The 15,955-nt window shown below is 33.3% G+C and overlaps 1 protein-coding gene across 1 annotated transcript; it reads right to left on the bottom strand.

The window, feature by feature from the left end:
* Positions 1–13,556: 13,556 nt before the first annotated feature.
* Positions 13,557–14,471, bottom strand: LOC120136874 (F-box/kelch-repeat protein At1g57790-like). Its single transcript, XM_039152808.1, has one exon. The coding sequence runs from the start codon at positions 14,469–14,471 to the stop codon at positions 13,557–13,559; it is 915 nt and encodes a 304-aa protein (XP_039008739.1).
* Between the last annotated feature and the right edge of the window lie 1,484 nt (positions 14,472–15,955).

Raw genomic sequence — 15,955 nt, 5'->3', positions numbered from 1 at the left:
ATTTTATTTTCAGGTCGATTCGTATTTAAGAAATTTGAATAGAGTTCTCTGAATTTCTATAAAAATTTAATTATAATTATTTATAGTATTATAATACTGATTGGTTTCAATTTTTTGACTTTCTCTAACCATATAAGTATGTATTTATATCTATATATAGGAATATGATATGCTTACACTATGTAAAACTAAAAAGTTTTATACTAATCTATAGCCATTAGATTTAAATAAATAACTGACTTAGGTTTAATTAAAATTTATATCCCATAAATAAATTTCTTTTAACTCAAAGTAAATTAATATATCTTTTTATCCCAATCCCAAATCTTGGACTCTAAAATCTTAAACCCTAAAATATTTACACTAAATTTTAAACCCTAATCCTAAATTTTAAACCCACAATCATAAACACTAAAATTTAAACCCCAAACACTAAATCCTAAAGCTTAGAACTTAAATCCTAAACCCTAATCCCTAATCCTAAAAAAGAAAAAAATATTGCTTTAGTATGAGTAAAAGAAATATTTATTTATGTATGGGTTATAAATTTTAATTAAGTCTAAGTCATATATTTATTTAAATTTAATGACTATAAATTTGTGTAAAACAGATTAATTTTACATAGTGTAAATGAATCCTAACTTATATATATATATATATATATAATATTCTTTTCGTATTATAATATTATTTAATATATCAAATACAAACTAAAATTACAAAATATATTTATAAACAATTGCAGTCAAAAGACCATATTGAGTAAAACACAAAGTTAAGAGATTAAATTAAAAAAGGAGTACATCTCTAGTAAAAATATATGAATTGAAGTTACATAAGTATTTTATTATTGTAGAAGCATATGGTTCAAATTTGGTCAAAAACCTCTGTATGTATGTGAACTCTATATCCTTATGTTTCAAGTATGCATAAGACATTTTTCTGTTTGAAGCCTCCTTTAGTCGATTACGAATTAGCCAGACTTTTTCCTCGGTCTCTCTGATTAGGTCGGAACCCACTATCTTACCGTCACTGAGCTCTCTCCAACATGGCAGAGTCTTACACTTGCACCCATACAAGGCCTCATACGGGGCCATCTGAATGCTCGATTGAAAATTGTTGTTGTAGGAAAACTCCACCAAAGGCAAATGATCATCCCAACTACCCTCAAGATCTATAATGGTTCATCTAAGCATGTCCTCTAGGATCTGAATGAAACGTTGTGACTGACCATTTATCTGAGGATGAAAAGTTATGCTGAAGTGTAGTTTGGTGCCTAAGGATTCATGAAGGGCTTACCAGAAGCAGAAAGTGAATCAAGGATCTCTGTCTAATATGATGGAAGTCGGTACCCCATGAAAAATCACAATCTCACATATGTACAGTTGAGTCCATATGTACTGGAAAATAATGAGCTAAGCGGTATACGATGAACCAAACTGCTTCATGTCTCAGTTTGGTCATTGGTAACCCAGTCATAAAGTTCATAGTTACCCTGTGTAACATCCTCAATATCGGGTTAGTGACCAAATTGTAAAATTTTAGAATTTGGTGATAAAAGTAGAATAGTTGAATAGTTCAATGATTTATTTGGAAATATTTCCTGAAAGTTGTTAGTAATTATCAAAGGAATTAAAGGGAAAAATGGTATTTTTATCTAAAAGATAATTATCTTATCTTTTTATTAAGAGATAAGCATGTGGGGAGATTTATCTGGAAAACTCTTCTCCCTTCTTCTTCCTCCTCCCCATGAAAGCTCAAGGCAAAGGTAAGATTTCTTTGTTGTTGATTATTAGCTGAAATTTAAGTTGGGTTTTGGTCATTAAATGATACTTAAGCTTAAGGAAAGCTTAAGTTGTCTTAAAAGCAAAAGATGAAGAAGTTATGAAAGATTAAAGAGAATGGGGTTTTAAGTGAATTTCTGGAAAATAGTTGATAAGTTGAATTTGAAACTAAATTTGACTTGTCATCAACCTAATTAAGGAATATGGAGTGATAGAATTGGATTTAAAACATGTTGAAAATTGGGTATGATTCTTGAAGTTCATAAAGAGGGGAATATTTTGAGGTTTAAGATGAGATAAATGGATATAAATTGGTTTAAGTATATATATATGTGAGTTAGGAATATGAAAGGAAATGAAACATAAAGTATTAAAGCTGGAAATAGTGAATTTTCGTGTTTGAATAGTGATTTATGGGCAAAATTTATAGATTTCAAAAGGGGTATCGATACCCTAGGCAAGGTACCGATACACTCTTAAACGAAAATAACATTGTAATAGGGGTATCGTACCCTAGGCAGGGCATTGATACCTCAGTAGGGGTGTACCAATACCCTATAGAGGGTACCGATACCTACGTTAAATAAGAAATGAAAGTAATATTCCCTTTAGTTTGAGAAAGAAAAGATTAGAGTATATCAATTGGAATATTGATATGGATCTATTTATTGTTATGTAGATATAGAAAGTAAGCTTGTTTCGGAACAATCAAAGAATTAGGATCGAATCAAAGCAAGGCCAATGTGAGTGCAAATTTAAGTTGTACTTATATTATCGAATAAACATTGGCTTGCGATGAGCCAGTGATGGAGTTACTATGGTAAGAAGTGACTCCTAAAATGTTATTTGATTTACAATGCATGCATAAGTTATATGTGTTTACATGATTCAAGAAATGATACATGATTTATATGTATGAATGAGTATATGTGTTAACATGTTATTATGTATGTTATATGATTTGTATAAGTATATGTTAGTGTGATAAGTCATGTGAAACAATACAAATGATCTATATGATGGTATAAGAATATGAATATATAAGATAAGTTATATGGTAAAAGTTATGTACTTAAATGAAACTACGATATGTGGTAGATGGTAAATATCTAAGAAGACATATGAGAAAAAATATAGGAGCTATGTGGAACTGAACTAAGTAAATGGATTATATTAATATATAAAAGAAATAATATAAGTGATAGGTGTTTATAAGTATGACATATGTTACATGATTTAGGTGAATATAAGAGAATAAAGCATAAGCTATATAAAATGATATGAGTTAGTATATACCTATATGATATATGTTATTAAATATGATATATTTGATTATGAGAAGAAGATTATAAATCATGTCAATGTAAGTTTATAAAATAATATATATGTTTATGAGAAGTCATAAGAATAAAATATGAATAAAATGATATGAGTTATATGGGAAATATATGTGAACGAGATATGATATACATATTTATGTGAAACAATGCAAAGTGATATGAGCTATATGATACATGAATATGAAATCATATGAAAAGTACATGAATTACATGAAAGTAAACTACGTGATGATATGCACATGTGATATGTGACAGAAGTGAAGAAATATGTGATCATAAGAGCAATGATAAGAGTATATGAATATATGAAGCATAAGAAAAATTGCCCATGTTATATGATACGAGAGCTATAGGTATAGTTGGCATGCCAAGAGTCGAGGGTCTACGCGGTCCTTCGGGATATATACAGTATACAGAGGTCTTTCGGCACAAATAGATAGGTCCTTTGGGAAAATTTTCATATGCCACTCAGTGGGACTTATATGAGCTGTGGTGACAGCATAGGCGTACAACCTCAATGTACTCGAATACCTTAAGTTCTCAGTAATGTACATGGGCCTATAAAAGATATCAAAAGTGGTTGTATTATTATATGAAGTTATGTGTGTTTCTTTGTGAAATGATATATGAGTTACATGATATACCGAAGTGATAGGTACAAGATCATATGATAAATGGGTTAATGATAATGGTAGAGATCATGATAATGAGGTTGATGTTGATAATGATGGTATATATATATGCATGTATACATTTTGTTATGTGAAATGTTCTATGGTTTTATTATATGTTTTATGTGCCTCACTAAGTCAACGACTTAACGTGTGATTGTTTCACTCGTAGGTTCCGAGAATAGGAATAATGATAAAAGTTAAGCAAGACATGTTAGTTTTTCCTTTCCAAAGATCAGATCATAAAAGAATTGAATAGTATGTATTTTGTAATACTGATATTGGTTGGCATTTAAATAAAGATTTGAATACGACATGCTCTGATTGAGTTTTGGAATGTTTTAAACTTATTTATGTAAATGGTAAATGTATAGTGAAGAAAGATTAAATTTTATGAGTTTTTATACAAGTGGACAAAATTACTGTAGCAAGGGTATCGATACCCCTACAACATTCTTGAAAATTTTTAGAATCGATGTTGTTCACGGTACTGTTCATACCATATAGTACTATTCATAAAAACGTTTCTTTCCTTAAATTTGTTATAACGAATATAATTCCATGATATATTATCGTATTTTCTTAATATAAGTTTAAACATTTTGTATTTTGTAAGAATATTGTTTTAAAAAGTCAATGTGACATTTCAGACTCGTATCCGGGTCGGGTACTGGTTGGGGGTGTTACACCTTGTCCCATTTCCACTGAGGTATCTGAATAGGTTGGAGTAACCCTAAGGGAACCTGGTGTTTCGCTTTAACCTGCTGATACACTAGAATATAGCAATAAACTCTGAACTTCCCTTTTCATGCCCATCTGTAACGCCCTGATTTATGGGTTGATGGTTTTGGGTAAACTATAGTGTGTATTAAATATGCCAAGGAAGCCTTATGAGTGTTGGTCTAAAACATGGCTTGCTTGGTTTGGGCTTGAGCCCATTATGGCTTAAAAAATGGTGTCTTTGAAGTGAGTATGAAAGGAAGAGGACTAGAAGTGCAATTTACCCCTAAATTTTTTCAAAGGCTAAAATCATTTTATTACAATGAGGTCATAAGTGCAAAGGACTCTCATTTTTTTTCCATCTTTGTCTTCTTCCTTACCACATTCAAACTCCATTCTTCCTCTTATCTTTTGTAGATTAAGCAAATATGATAACTTTGTAAACCTTTCCTCTCCAAATCGAAAATTTAATGTAAGAAATAGAATCCCCATCCTTCAAGCTTTCATCCAGGTATTGTTTTGTAAGATTTGGTAATGGGAAACCATAAGTGAGAGTTTAAGATGAGTTTTAGGTTTTAGGGTTATTTAGTACTCTAATATATTTTTAGAGGTTATGAAACATGATTCTAACCTTCTTAAGTCTGTAAATGAGTGTGTAATTCATCTCTTACTTTCTTATTAGTGCAAGAAATGAGAGAGAGCTCCAAGGGAAGAGGAAAGGAGAAACTTGCTCTTGGATAGCTTCAAGGTGATTTTCCCAACTTCTATTTGAAAAATAATACACTTTTAACCATTCCATACCGTTTTTAGATCAACATGCGTAGCTTTGTTGCTCATATGTGTGTATGAGCCATTTGTGTACACTTGGGGGGTTCAAGTATGAAAAATGGAGATTTAGTGTTATTCATGTATAAAATATTAACCTTTCATGATCCTTTAACTATATATAAGCTTTAAACACCATTAGGGGGCCTTGGGGTAATTTTAAGAGTGATTTGGAAGAGATTACACGAGAGAAAATAGAGTTTTTGTGTTAAGGGTATCGGTACAAGAACAATACCGAATTGCCTGCTGTGAGGGGGATAAAATTCAAAAAGTTTGAAAGGAGAGTAACGATACCCCATCAAGGAGAATCGATACTGTTCGTATGGTATCAATACTCGAGAGCTGGTATCGATACTTGGGAATCTAAATTAGATTATAGTATACAATTTTGGTATCGGTACCCAAGGGAGTATTGATACCAAGGGTGGAGTATCGACCCTAGTAGAGTATTAATATCGGAGTATTTTTCAAAATATCAAAGGCAATTATGATATTAGTAGCCACGGGAGTATCGATACCGAAGAGGGTGAGTATCGATACTCCTAGACGAATATCGATACTGAGACTATTTTTCAAACATCGAAGGCAAATTTGGTATCAATACCAGAGGAAGGGGAGCACCGATACCCATGGAGTAGTATAGGTACCATCATGAATTATTGGGTATTGAGGTTAGTTCGAGGTAGAGAAACGAAGTTGAGATTTTATTTAAAGGGGCCACTCATCCATAAAAATACAAGTGAAAACCTTAATAATTGTGTGATAACATAAGTTTTAAATGAGGTAAGATTCCGTAAGACTTATGTCTTTGTTTGAAACTCGGGGAAACATTGAGGACACCATATTTACTTGAATAATGTTAGTGTGATAGTATAAGGATGATTTGGATAAATCCAATCAAGTGCTTGTGCATTTTAAATGCTAGTTAGATGCTGCGTCGATGCAATGTGACCCGATAAATCTCGAGTACTCTAGAGGAATAAACTAGCTGAGTGAGTTTTGATGCTATGTGTCATGGAATCAGCTTGAAATATAGGGAGACACTGATGCTTTTTAACCCAGGTCTCGCCTAAGGTTCTTAAGTAAGTAAATAGGGGTGTGAGTTTTGTGATGTCAAGTAACCCCAAGCTACACCATGATGCTTACTTCATTGGTTGTATTTGTGTATGTAATTGTTCATAACCATAATTTTAGCATGCTTATATGTTGAATGGATGTAGTATAGTAGGGTTATTTGTGTGACATTGAGCTTGTAAGCTCAACATATGGAATGTGTTTCCGTGCGCAGGTTATTATGTGCTAGTTGAAGAGTTCGACACCAGGCTTGGATTTCTAGACTTGTCCTTCTTGCAGAGTATGACTCAAGTATTTTAGTGGGTATATAATATCATATACCTTTGTTATATATTTGATTCGTAAACTCTTTCATATTTTGTTTATGTATTTTGGAGACTGATATTGGGAGCTCCACCATATTTTAAATACTTATATTTTGTAAACGTATTATACTTCGATTTCTATGTCATGTGTGAATGTTAAATCAATTTAATGATTTTCAAAAAAATGGTTAGCCACTTAGGTGGTTCCGTGTGACATTCTAATCCACTGGGTTTCACATCGAATTGGATCAGGGTATTACACGAGCCACCAAAACAACTGACAAAGTTCTTGATATATCTTATTATTGTCTAAGTGTACTGAGAGTGGAATACAATATGCCTCATTGGAGAATATTACTACGCAACTGAGTATTTTTGGGTACACACGCTCGACCTCTAAAATACAACACATCTCTATCACGTAACATGAAACCTGGAGCCTTGTCCTAACGAACCTACTTAACCTGAATCCTGAACCGATCATCTGAACTATGTAATATCTTAGTCTCACCTACTAATTTTGGTTCGACTCACAATTCAGATAACAATTTGCCTTCACTGGTTAAACTTAAACGTGCTATGAGGGCTCGCAACTTTTTCATTAACTTTTTGCTTGAGGCGTCTGCTACTACATTAGCCTTTTTTGGGTGGTAGTCAATCACACAATCATAGTCCTTAAGCAACTTGACCCATGTACACTGTCTCAAGTTTAACTCCTTCTGCGTGAGTATATACTTGAAGCTCTTATGATCGGTGAAGATGTAACACTTCTCGTAAAAAATATATTGCTGCCAAATCTTCAAGGCAAACATCACAACTGCTAGCTCTAAGTCATGGGTGGGGTAATTGTTCTCGTGAGGTTCAAACTGAAAAGATGTGTAAGCTACAACCTTAACTTCTTAGATTAATAAACATCCAACCATTCAACGAGGCATCACTCAAAATTGTGAAGTCTGTACCTGACTTGGTTGGGTTAATAGTGGGGCATGGGTCAATATGACTTTTAACTGTTCGAAGTTCTTCTGTCGCTTTTCATCCTAGACGAAAGGGACTCTTTTATGAAGCAGTTTCGTCAGTGGAACAACTATCATTGAGAAACCCTAAATAAAATAAAGATAGTATCCGACTACACCTAGGGAATTACGCATCTCTGACACATTCTTAGGTGACTCCCAATTAACTATGGCCAATATTTTCTGGTACTCAATTTGGATGCCTTCTACTGATACGACATGGTCCAAAAAGGAAACCTCTGGAAGCAAAAACTTACAATTCTCAAACTTGGCATACAACTGTCAGCTTCAGAGTGTCTGAATGACGATGCAAAGATGTTGATCATGCTCTTCCTCTAATCGGGAGTATAGTAGGATGCCGTTTATAAACACAACCACAAACTGATCTAGGTACGGGTGAAAGACTCAATTCATTAGGACCATGAATGTCGCCAGGGAGTTGGTCAGTCCAAATGACATTACTAAGAACTCGTAATGATCGTATCTTATTCTGAAAGTTATTTTTTCTACATCCACATCCTTAACTTTCAACTGGAAGTATTCTGAATACAAGTCAATTTTAGAGAATACGGATGCTCCTCTAAGCTGGTCGAGGAGGTCGTCTATCCTAGAAAGCATATATCAGTTATTGATGGTTAACTTGTCAACTGTTTGTAGTCAATGCATAGGCTTATCGACCTATCTTTTTTCTTAACAAAAAAGACCTAAACTCCCCATGAGGATATGCTTGGTCGAATGAACTCTTTTTTATCAACTCATGAATATGAGCTTTCAACTATTTCAACTCTGTCAGTGTCATGTGATAGGAAACAATGGACACCATAGCTGAACCATGTATTACCTCAATGTCAAACTCTAATTCACGCTAGGTTGGTAAACCTGATAATTCTTCTAGGAACATGTCGAGAAAATATTGCACTGCTCGAATATTTTCGAGTGTTGGAACTGAAATTCGTGTATCACCATATGAGCCAAGAAGGTCTCATATCCCTGATCGATCATCCGCTGGGCTTTTATGACAAACAATATCTTAGATTGGCCAAATGTCCCACTCAAAATTACAAGCTTGGTACCATCGTCTGCTCTGAGCTTAAGTTGTATGGTGTTGCATTTCAAACTGGCGTCGTGCTCGGTTAACCAATCCATACCCAAGATCATGTCGAACTCTCTGAATGATAACTACATCAAGTTTACTGGGAAGGTCTGACCCTGAATATCTACTAGGGATCACATGTGAATCTTTTCAAAAGTTTCAAAACTACCTTCAAAGTATCGAAACTCCTTAAGATTATCGAAACTTGTCACACGTCCTCATTTTAAAATATGTTTTAGACCTATTTTTTTTCCAAAACCCTTTATGTTTCTAACTCAAGTCACTCGTCCCTCTCCTTTAAATCCCAAAAGACCTTCATTCCCATCGCTCATCCATCGTTCTTAGTGGTCTCTATCAGTCTGTCGGCCACCGTGGTGTCTCCGGTAATCACCCATTGTCTTTATTTTGTTTTATTTACTCATTGAATCGTTTTTTCACATGAATCCATTTTGTTCCAATGTTTTTAAATCTTTTGATTTTAATTGTTATTTCACTCAAAATCAAGTTAATTTCTATTGATTAAAATGCTTTGCCCATAGATTATCTTGATTATTTCATAGTTATCTTCAAAATTTTTGAAAAAATTTTCAACCTAGGTTTTGCATTTTTTTAGTAAATATCCAAAAATTACTTGAATTTTTTTGTAATTAGGTTGTTAATTAGTGTTATATATGTGCGTTTTATTTACAGGTTGTCTGCCCATTCATCAAATTTTATTCGAACTATCGTTTTTATGTCTTCCCTTAACCTGTTCAAAAAAATTCCTAAACCAAAATTTCCCATGCTTACCTATTATTTTGTCTACAAAAATGGCTCCCAAAACTTCCCTTAAATGTCCTAGAGGCAGTACTTCATCCTCTTCATCGAACTCCTTTGAGTCCCTCTATTTTGAATCCAACGAGGATCGTCGTAGGTTCAACCAACACTTATGTAATAGACAAATTCAATAGGAACATAAATTTGATGAAGAATTTCTGTTCTCAAACATTTACAGCTTCATTTTGCTTCATCTTTTTACCATTTGGGAGTGGCTCGATCTTTTGTAAATCGTAAATGTCATCTATCCTAATCTCGTTCGAGTTTTTTTCTCTAACACTGCTCTTATTCATGAAGAACCTAATCTAAATCTTACTCCTAGAAGTCAAACGCAAAAGGTTATATCTATTAAATACTATCTCATGGGTCAAATTATTGAGCTTACCGTTCAATTCATAACCGATTATTTAGGAATTCCTTGTGACGGTCCATACGATGGGAATGCTCCCTTCACATTGCTCCTCTTCAAGGTCACAATCCCACTCTTTTAGCCTTTGAAGAGTATCTCTTGCACCTCCTTGTCACTTGGTTTCTCCACCCTTTAGGTAGAAAAGCCACTTATATGCACGACTTAGACTATTTGTGTATTTACCATTTTCATTCTCAAACTCATCATCACCTCGCTCATATCATCTTTATCGAACGTGTCAATACCATCTCTAAAGGTCTAGTGTCTAAACGCTCCTTACCTTACGCTTGTGTTCTTAGTTACATATTCACCAAGCATCAGGTTAATTTTTCCAATGACACCAATGTTCCTCTTTCGAGCCATATCGACTTCACCTCAGCTAAAAAAATTGGGTATGGCTTTATCAGAGGTGAATGGGTTTGAATTCGTCAAGATCAAGCCGAATATGCTCCCAAAGTTGATGCCGCTCATGGGATTGTTGGTCGTCCTCCCATCACTAATGAAATGCTTTACAATTACACGGTCGATCAATTTGAGGCCATTAAAGCTCGTCTTAGCGCCTTGGAGGCTCATTTCTGGGATCTTCATCCCCCTTCCGGTCCTTTTTTGTATCTGAAGGACGACGACGACGACGATGAGAATGGTGATGATGATGAAGATTGACCATTTTATTTCATGTTGCATTTAGGATTGTTGGATTTTTCTATTATTGCATTTGGATGTTTATGTTGGATTTCATTTTGAATTTCATATTTTGGGATGTTTTGCTTATGTTGAGTTAGTCAAAACTTCCATTTCCATTTCCGATATGCCTCATCTAGTAGGTATGTTACATTGGGAAAGCTAAACAATCTCTGATTATTTTGGTTATTTATGTTGGATATTTTGGAATGTTATTTATGCATATGATAAATATATTTTTGCTTATTATATGTTGGATTATATTTATCTTGCCTTATTATGCTCTGATCGTTTCTTCTTTTTGTAGATAAATGATTTTAATCTAACAAAAAGGGGAAGGAATAATTGCAAAAACAACTTTTGATTAAAACTGATCGTTTTTTTTATATAAATTTTTGTTTAAAAATTTTATAGTATCAAATTGTTTTTCAAGGGGGAGTTGAATGAAAATTTGAATGATATATAATTTTAAAAAATCATGACAAATTTTGAATTAAGAATTTTTTTACAAAAATGTTTTGTTATATAAAAAAGGGGTAGATTGATAAACATAAATGATTTTGATATAACATTAAATATAATAATTTTTGTAAAATTAATTTTAAGTCCCTTAAAAATTTTCAAAACTTTAAAATGAGTCTTTTAAGTTTAAATTATATTAAAAATATCATTCAATACTTTAGAATAATTTCCAAAGTCTTACATTTCTCAAAATGTCAAAAATTACCTTTTTAAACAAGCATTGACCAGAAGTTTTAAAAATTATACAAGAGTTTCAAAACTTTCCAAAACAATAGCCTAAAAAGTTTTGAAACTTTCATGTAGTTTCGAAACTTTCTTTAAAGTTTCAATACTTTGGGTCCAACAGTCATATTTTTCAATTACTCTTTCGAAGAGTTTCAAAATTTTTCCAGAGTTTATAAACTTTGTGTGCAAGTAGCCTTAAATGCATGAATTTAATACTTCAAAAGGCTCCAAACTCCCTCCAACAACCATAAATGGCTATAAATCAGTAAGAGCATATAAAAGGGGTCTTTAAACAACCAATAAAAGATAAGAAATCTATTCCAACAATCAAAGAGCATTTAAAGCCAAATTTGTAATCTATTTTGTCTTTCTTACATAGAACACTATTCCATTCTTTGTATTTTTCATTCTAGTGTTCTTGGGTGTGTGAGCCTCAATTTGCAAACATCTTATCTTGTGAGGATATTCAATAGTTTGCTTCTTTTTAATTTCTTCTTAGGAAGTGTTGTACACTTGAGATTTTGGGGTATAAGTCTAAGTGTGTTGTAAGGTTACACCTTGTCATAAAAGGTTAGAACAAATTAGTGTGTTGAAATTGTTAGTGTGGAAGCTAAGGTAGTCGATGTAGATTTCATTGAAGAAGTTGAATCACTTTAAAATTGCTTGTTTCAATTTTTCATTTTCTTGCAAAAAGCTTCCATCACTTTTATAATTACAAATTCACCATCTCTTGGTCATTCCATTGATTTGATTGACTCAATAGACTTAAGGCACCACTTAGGTAGGCTCCAACACTTCGACTAAGGTAAGTCCTTATTAACCCAATGTGCTCCCTTAGGTGGCTCTTACACCTTATGGGCCTAAGGTAAGACCTTAGAGATACAGTTCTAGAAAAATGCATATTGAAGACACTTCAATTTGGGTAAGTCCTTATGAACCCAAGGTGTTCCCTTAGGTGGCTCCTACGCCTTATGGGCCTAGGGTTATAAATCATGGGATTGCACAAGAATATGAGTTATGTGTTCAGTTTTCAACCTTGATGAATAATGCTTAAAATATTTGGCCGTTTGGGAATGCTTATGGAAGTTCTTTTGGATTATAATTTTGTTCAAAACGGAAAAACAATCTTAAACATCTCATTTTCATCCAAAGATTCACGTTTGAAAAAGTTATTATTGACTCAAACCAATACCATAAAAAAACGATACTTTTTCGTTTGATAAACTCGCTGGAAAAGTTAGTTTGGAGAAGCTTTACCAAACGAAGCCGGACTCAAAAGGGTATAACAAATGGAGTGGGCGAAAATACAATAAGAGGAGACTTAGGATGAAAAGACGACAAAAGATATTTAAGCCGAATTCTTGTGTGTATCTTAATTGCTCATTAAATTGATAATGATAATTGAGGAGCGGAAAACATATATTTATATTTGAGTCTCCTTACAAGCGAGGATGTCTTAATCTAATATTAACTCCATGGACTAGGATTAAAAAGCTTATCCTTAAAACAAAGTCCTAGTACAATGAGTTGTATTAATTAAAAGTTGGACAACGGATTGTATTATTAACTAATTCGACTATTTTTTTCCAACTTTTATTCTTGAATCTTAATTTAGATTTCTTTTCTTGATGAATTTGTCCTATCAAATGTAAACTTTTTGAATGACAACAAACACAATTCCACGTTGGAGATATATATATGTATATATATATATATCAAAGACAATGGATTGCGTTCAAACTGGAGCCTTCCAACTAACGGAACCCAACTAAAGAAACAGTCACCAATGGAATGACTCAATATACTATTTGAAAGCATCCAAGAAGTTAACAAAATCGGCACAAGGGATAATAAGAGCATTCACGCGATTAAGGAAGCTTAAATCAAGAACAAAGCCAATATAACTTGATTGGTGCTGTCCTAAACATTGCCATGCCAACATATATTCCAAGAAATAAAAACAAACATAGTTAAAAAAAATGCAACAAATTTAAAAGAACTTTCCCATAGCATATCCAAAAACTAGGCCTAATATCATAAAATAAAAATAATATAATAAAACCCAACTAAAGAAGCAGTCACCAGCTTTGCTTTTGGGTAATCTGATGGAACCTGGGCTGAAACCATGCGCCTTGTTTCTTGCAAACCCTGCTGTTTTGATAGCGCACCGTCTTGTTCCAACGAAAATTGTCAAAAGGTACATACGTCCCACAAATTGAGACTTGAGACATATCATCCAATGCCAATAGTTCCGTCAACTTCTTCTCACCCTCCCGCCTGAACCTTGAACCCATCTCCGAGTCACTATAATTTACTCTCCAGTGGTAGAACCTCGAATTCTCAATCTCGAGAAACACCATCAAATACCGGTCGTCGATGAAGTAAATCTCCCCTTCATGGTAAGAGACGTGTTTTATGTTCCTACGGATCAAAGGAGCCAGTTTGTGCTTGGTCCAAGTGGTGGCTCCGCGACGTATCATGTACAATTCAGTTTCGGTTTCGGTTTGTCTGAGGACGCCCACGATGCAGTTGTTCGATGTCGGCGGAGCCGAAAAGAACGCTATGTGGTTGGAGATTTCCGAGTGGGGGAACGTCGCCGGAATGTCGACTTTGGCACGGGACAAAACGCAAAGGAAGAACACCAAACCTTCGCAGAATAGTAGGAGCCACCCTTGGCTCGATGCTAGGCAGATTGTTCCGTTCAGTTCCGGGACATCAATGGTGTATTTTTTAGTGGAATTTTCAGTAACCAATGAGCATGTAGAATTATCATCACCGTATAATATGAACCACGGCTCTGTATCCAGTATGGCTTCGACCTTGTCCAAGGTGTCGGATGAGGCCGCGCGCCAGTCCTTGCAGACGGCTCGGAATCTGATAAGCTCGATTAAGGCTAAACGATCAGCAATGGATGGTAAAAGAGGAAGATCAGTCCAGTCCCTCGTTGACTTCTGGTCACGTTGGACGAACCTGGAGACAATTGTGTATTTCATGTTCATCAGTACAAGTTATAGCTAAATATTTTATTGAAAAAACCCTTCATCAAAATATCAAATCAAAGCTAATAAAACGCTAAGTTAATACGATAATAATATAAAAAACCAAAACCTAGATTGAACGCATTAATTGTTAGATATGTTGATCATAGTTCCTAAAGATGAAAGAAGAAAGTAATGGAGTTTTGGAAATACAATACGTTACGCAAGGATTCTGGGCTGAAGAATTCGCCATGGAAAACATGAATATGTGGATGGATTCTCGAGAAAAATTATATTATGTTTTAAGCAAAGGAACCCTACACTCACGAGAGTTTCTTTCAATTAAGGTCTCCTATTCAACAATAACTCAATCCTTATCTTTTAATTAAGGCATGTACTTTTGTATGTGAAAATTTAGGGTAAAGTACAAGAATGGTCCATGGACTATAGAGTGTCGCTTTATTGAATTTTTCGACTATTAAAAGTTATTAAATGATCATTCGATTATAAAATGTTATTTTGTTGAGACTCTTGACTATTAAAAGTTACAAAATGATCACTCGACTATTTATATGTTCCAAACTCGTTTTTTTTCGTTAAAAAATTGGCGATCATCTGAGCTGGACGTTAACCTGTTAACTGAGATATGATAAAATCTGATTCTAAAATCGTTTGAGATGAATTTTGTAGATTGATTGTATGTCTGTTTACATGATGCCGTTGAACAAGAGCTTAAAACATTATGTTTGTCGAGTGATTGCTTGAGAGAAACAACGGTGTTAGTAGACATAATTAAAGTATAATTTTATCATATCTCAGTCAAAAGGTTAATGTCCAGATCAGACGATCGATTTTTTAATGGAAAAAAAAAGATGAGTTTGAAACATATAAATAGTTGTGTGGTTGGAGAATCCTTTTTCAAGTATCGATAAATTTATCAAATCTCTATAATAAGGAGATCATTTGTTTACTTTACCCGAAATTTTAATTTTTTTATTTTAATTATTATTTTACAAGTTGCTAACATCATTATCGACGTAACTTCATTTTATATTTTGTATATGACATATACCAATGACTCTATTTATCTAATATAAAAAAATAAGATATTAATTTAAGAGTCTACACTTGAACCTTAGTTCAGATATATAATTACACATTTTTAATGTATCAAATTAAAAATTGGGTTAAAGTTCTTGTACAGAATTAAAAATTATCATATATTGAGTGAACAGTTTTTTTCAGAATAAATATATTATTTATATAATATTTAGATTATCCGAATTCTATTAATTCAAGCAAAATTATCTGATAAAAAATTATCATATTTTTCTTTATTTTTTTAATTTATACATCTTTGTAAATGTCGCGCTAGAACCATTAATGTCGTTTGATTCGTGCAAAAAAAAAAAATAAATTCAAATATTAATAATTTTGTTTAGTCAGTGAGAAAATCCAATTTGAATTCAGAGTATTTAAAACACAATCAAAATATTTTG

Source organism: Hibiscus syriacus, unplaced genomic scaffold (genome assembly GCF_006381635.1).
Source record: "Hibiscus syriacus cultivar Baekdansim isolate YM2019G1 unplaced genomic scaffold, ASM638163v2 tig00110637_pilon, whole genome shotgun sequence".
NCBI lineage: Eukaryota > Viridiplantae > Streptophyta > Magnoliopsida > Malvales > Malvaceae > Hibiscus > Hibiscus syriacus.
This window is presented reverse-complemented; position numbering and strand designations above follow the sequence as displayed.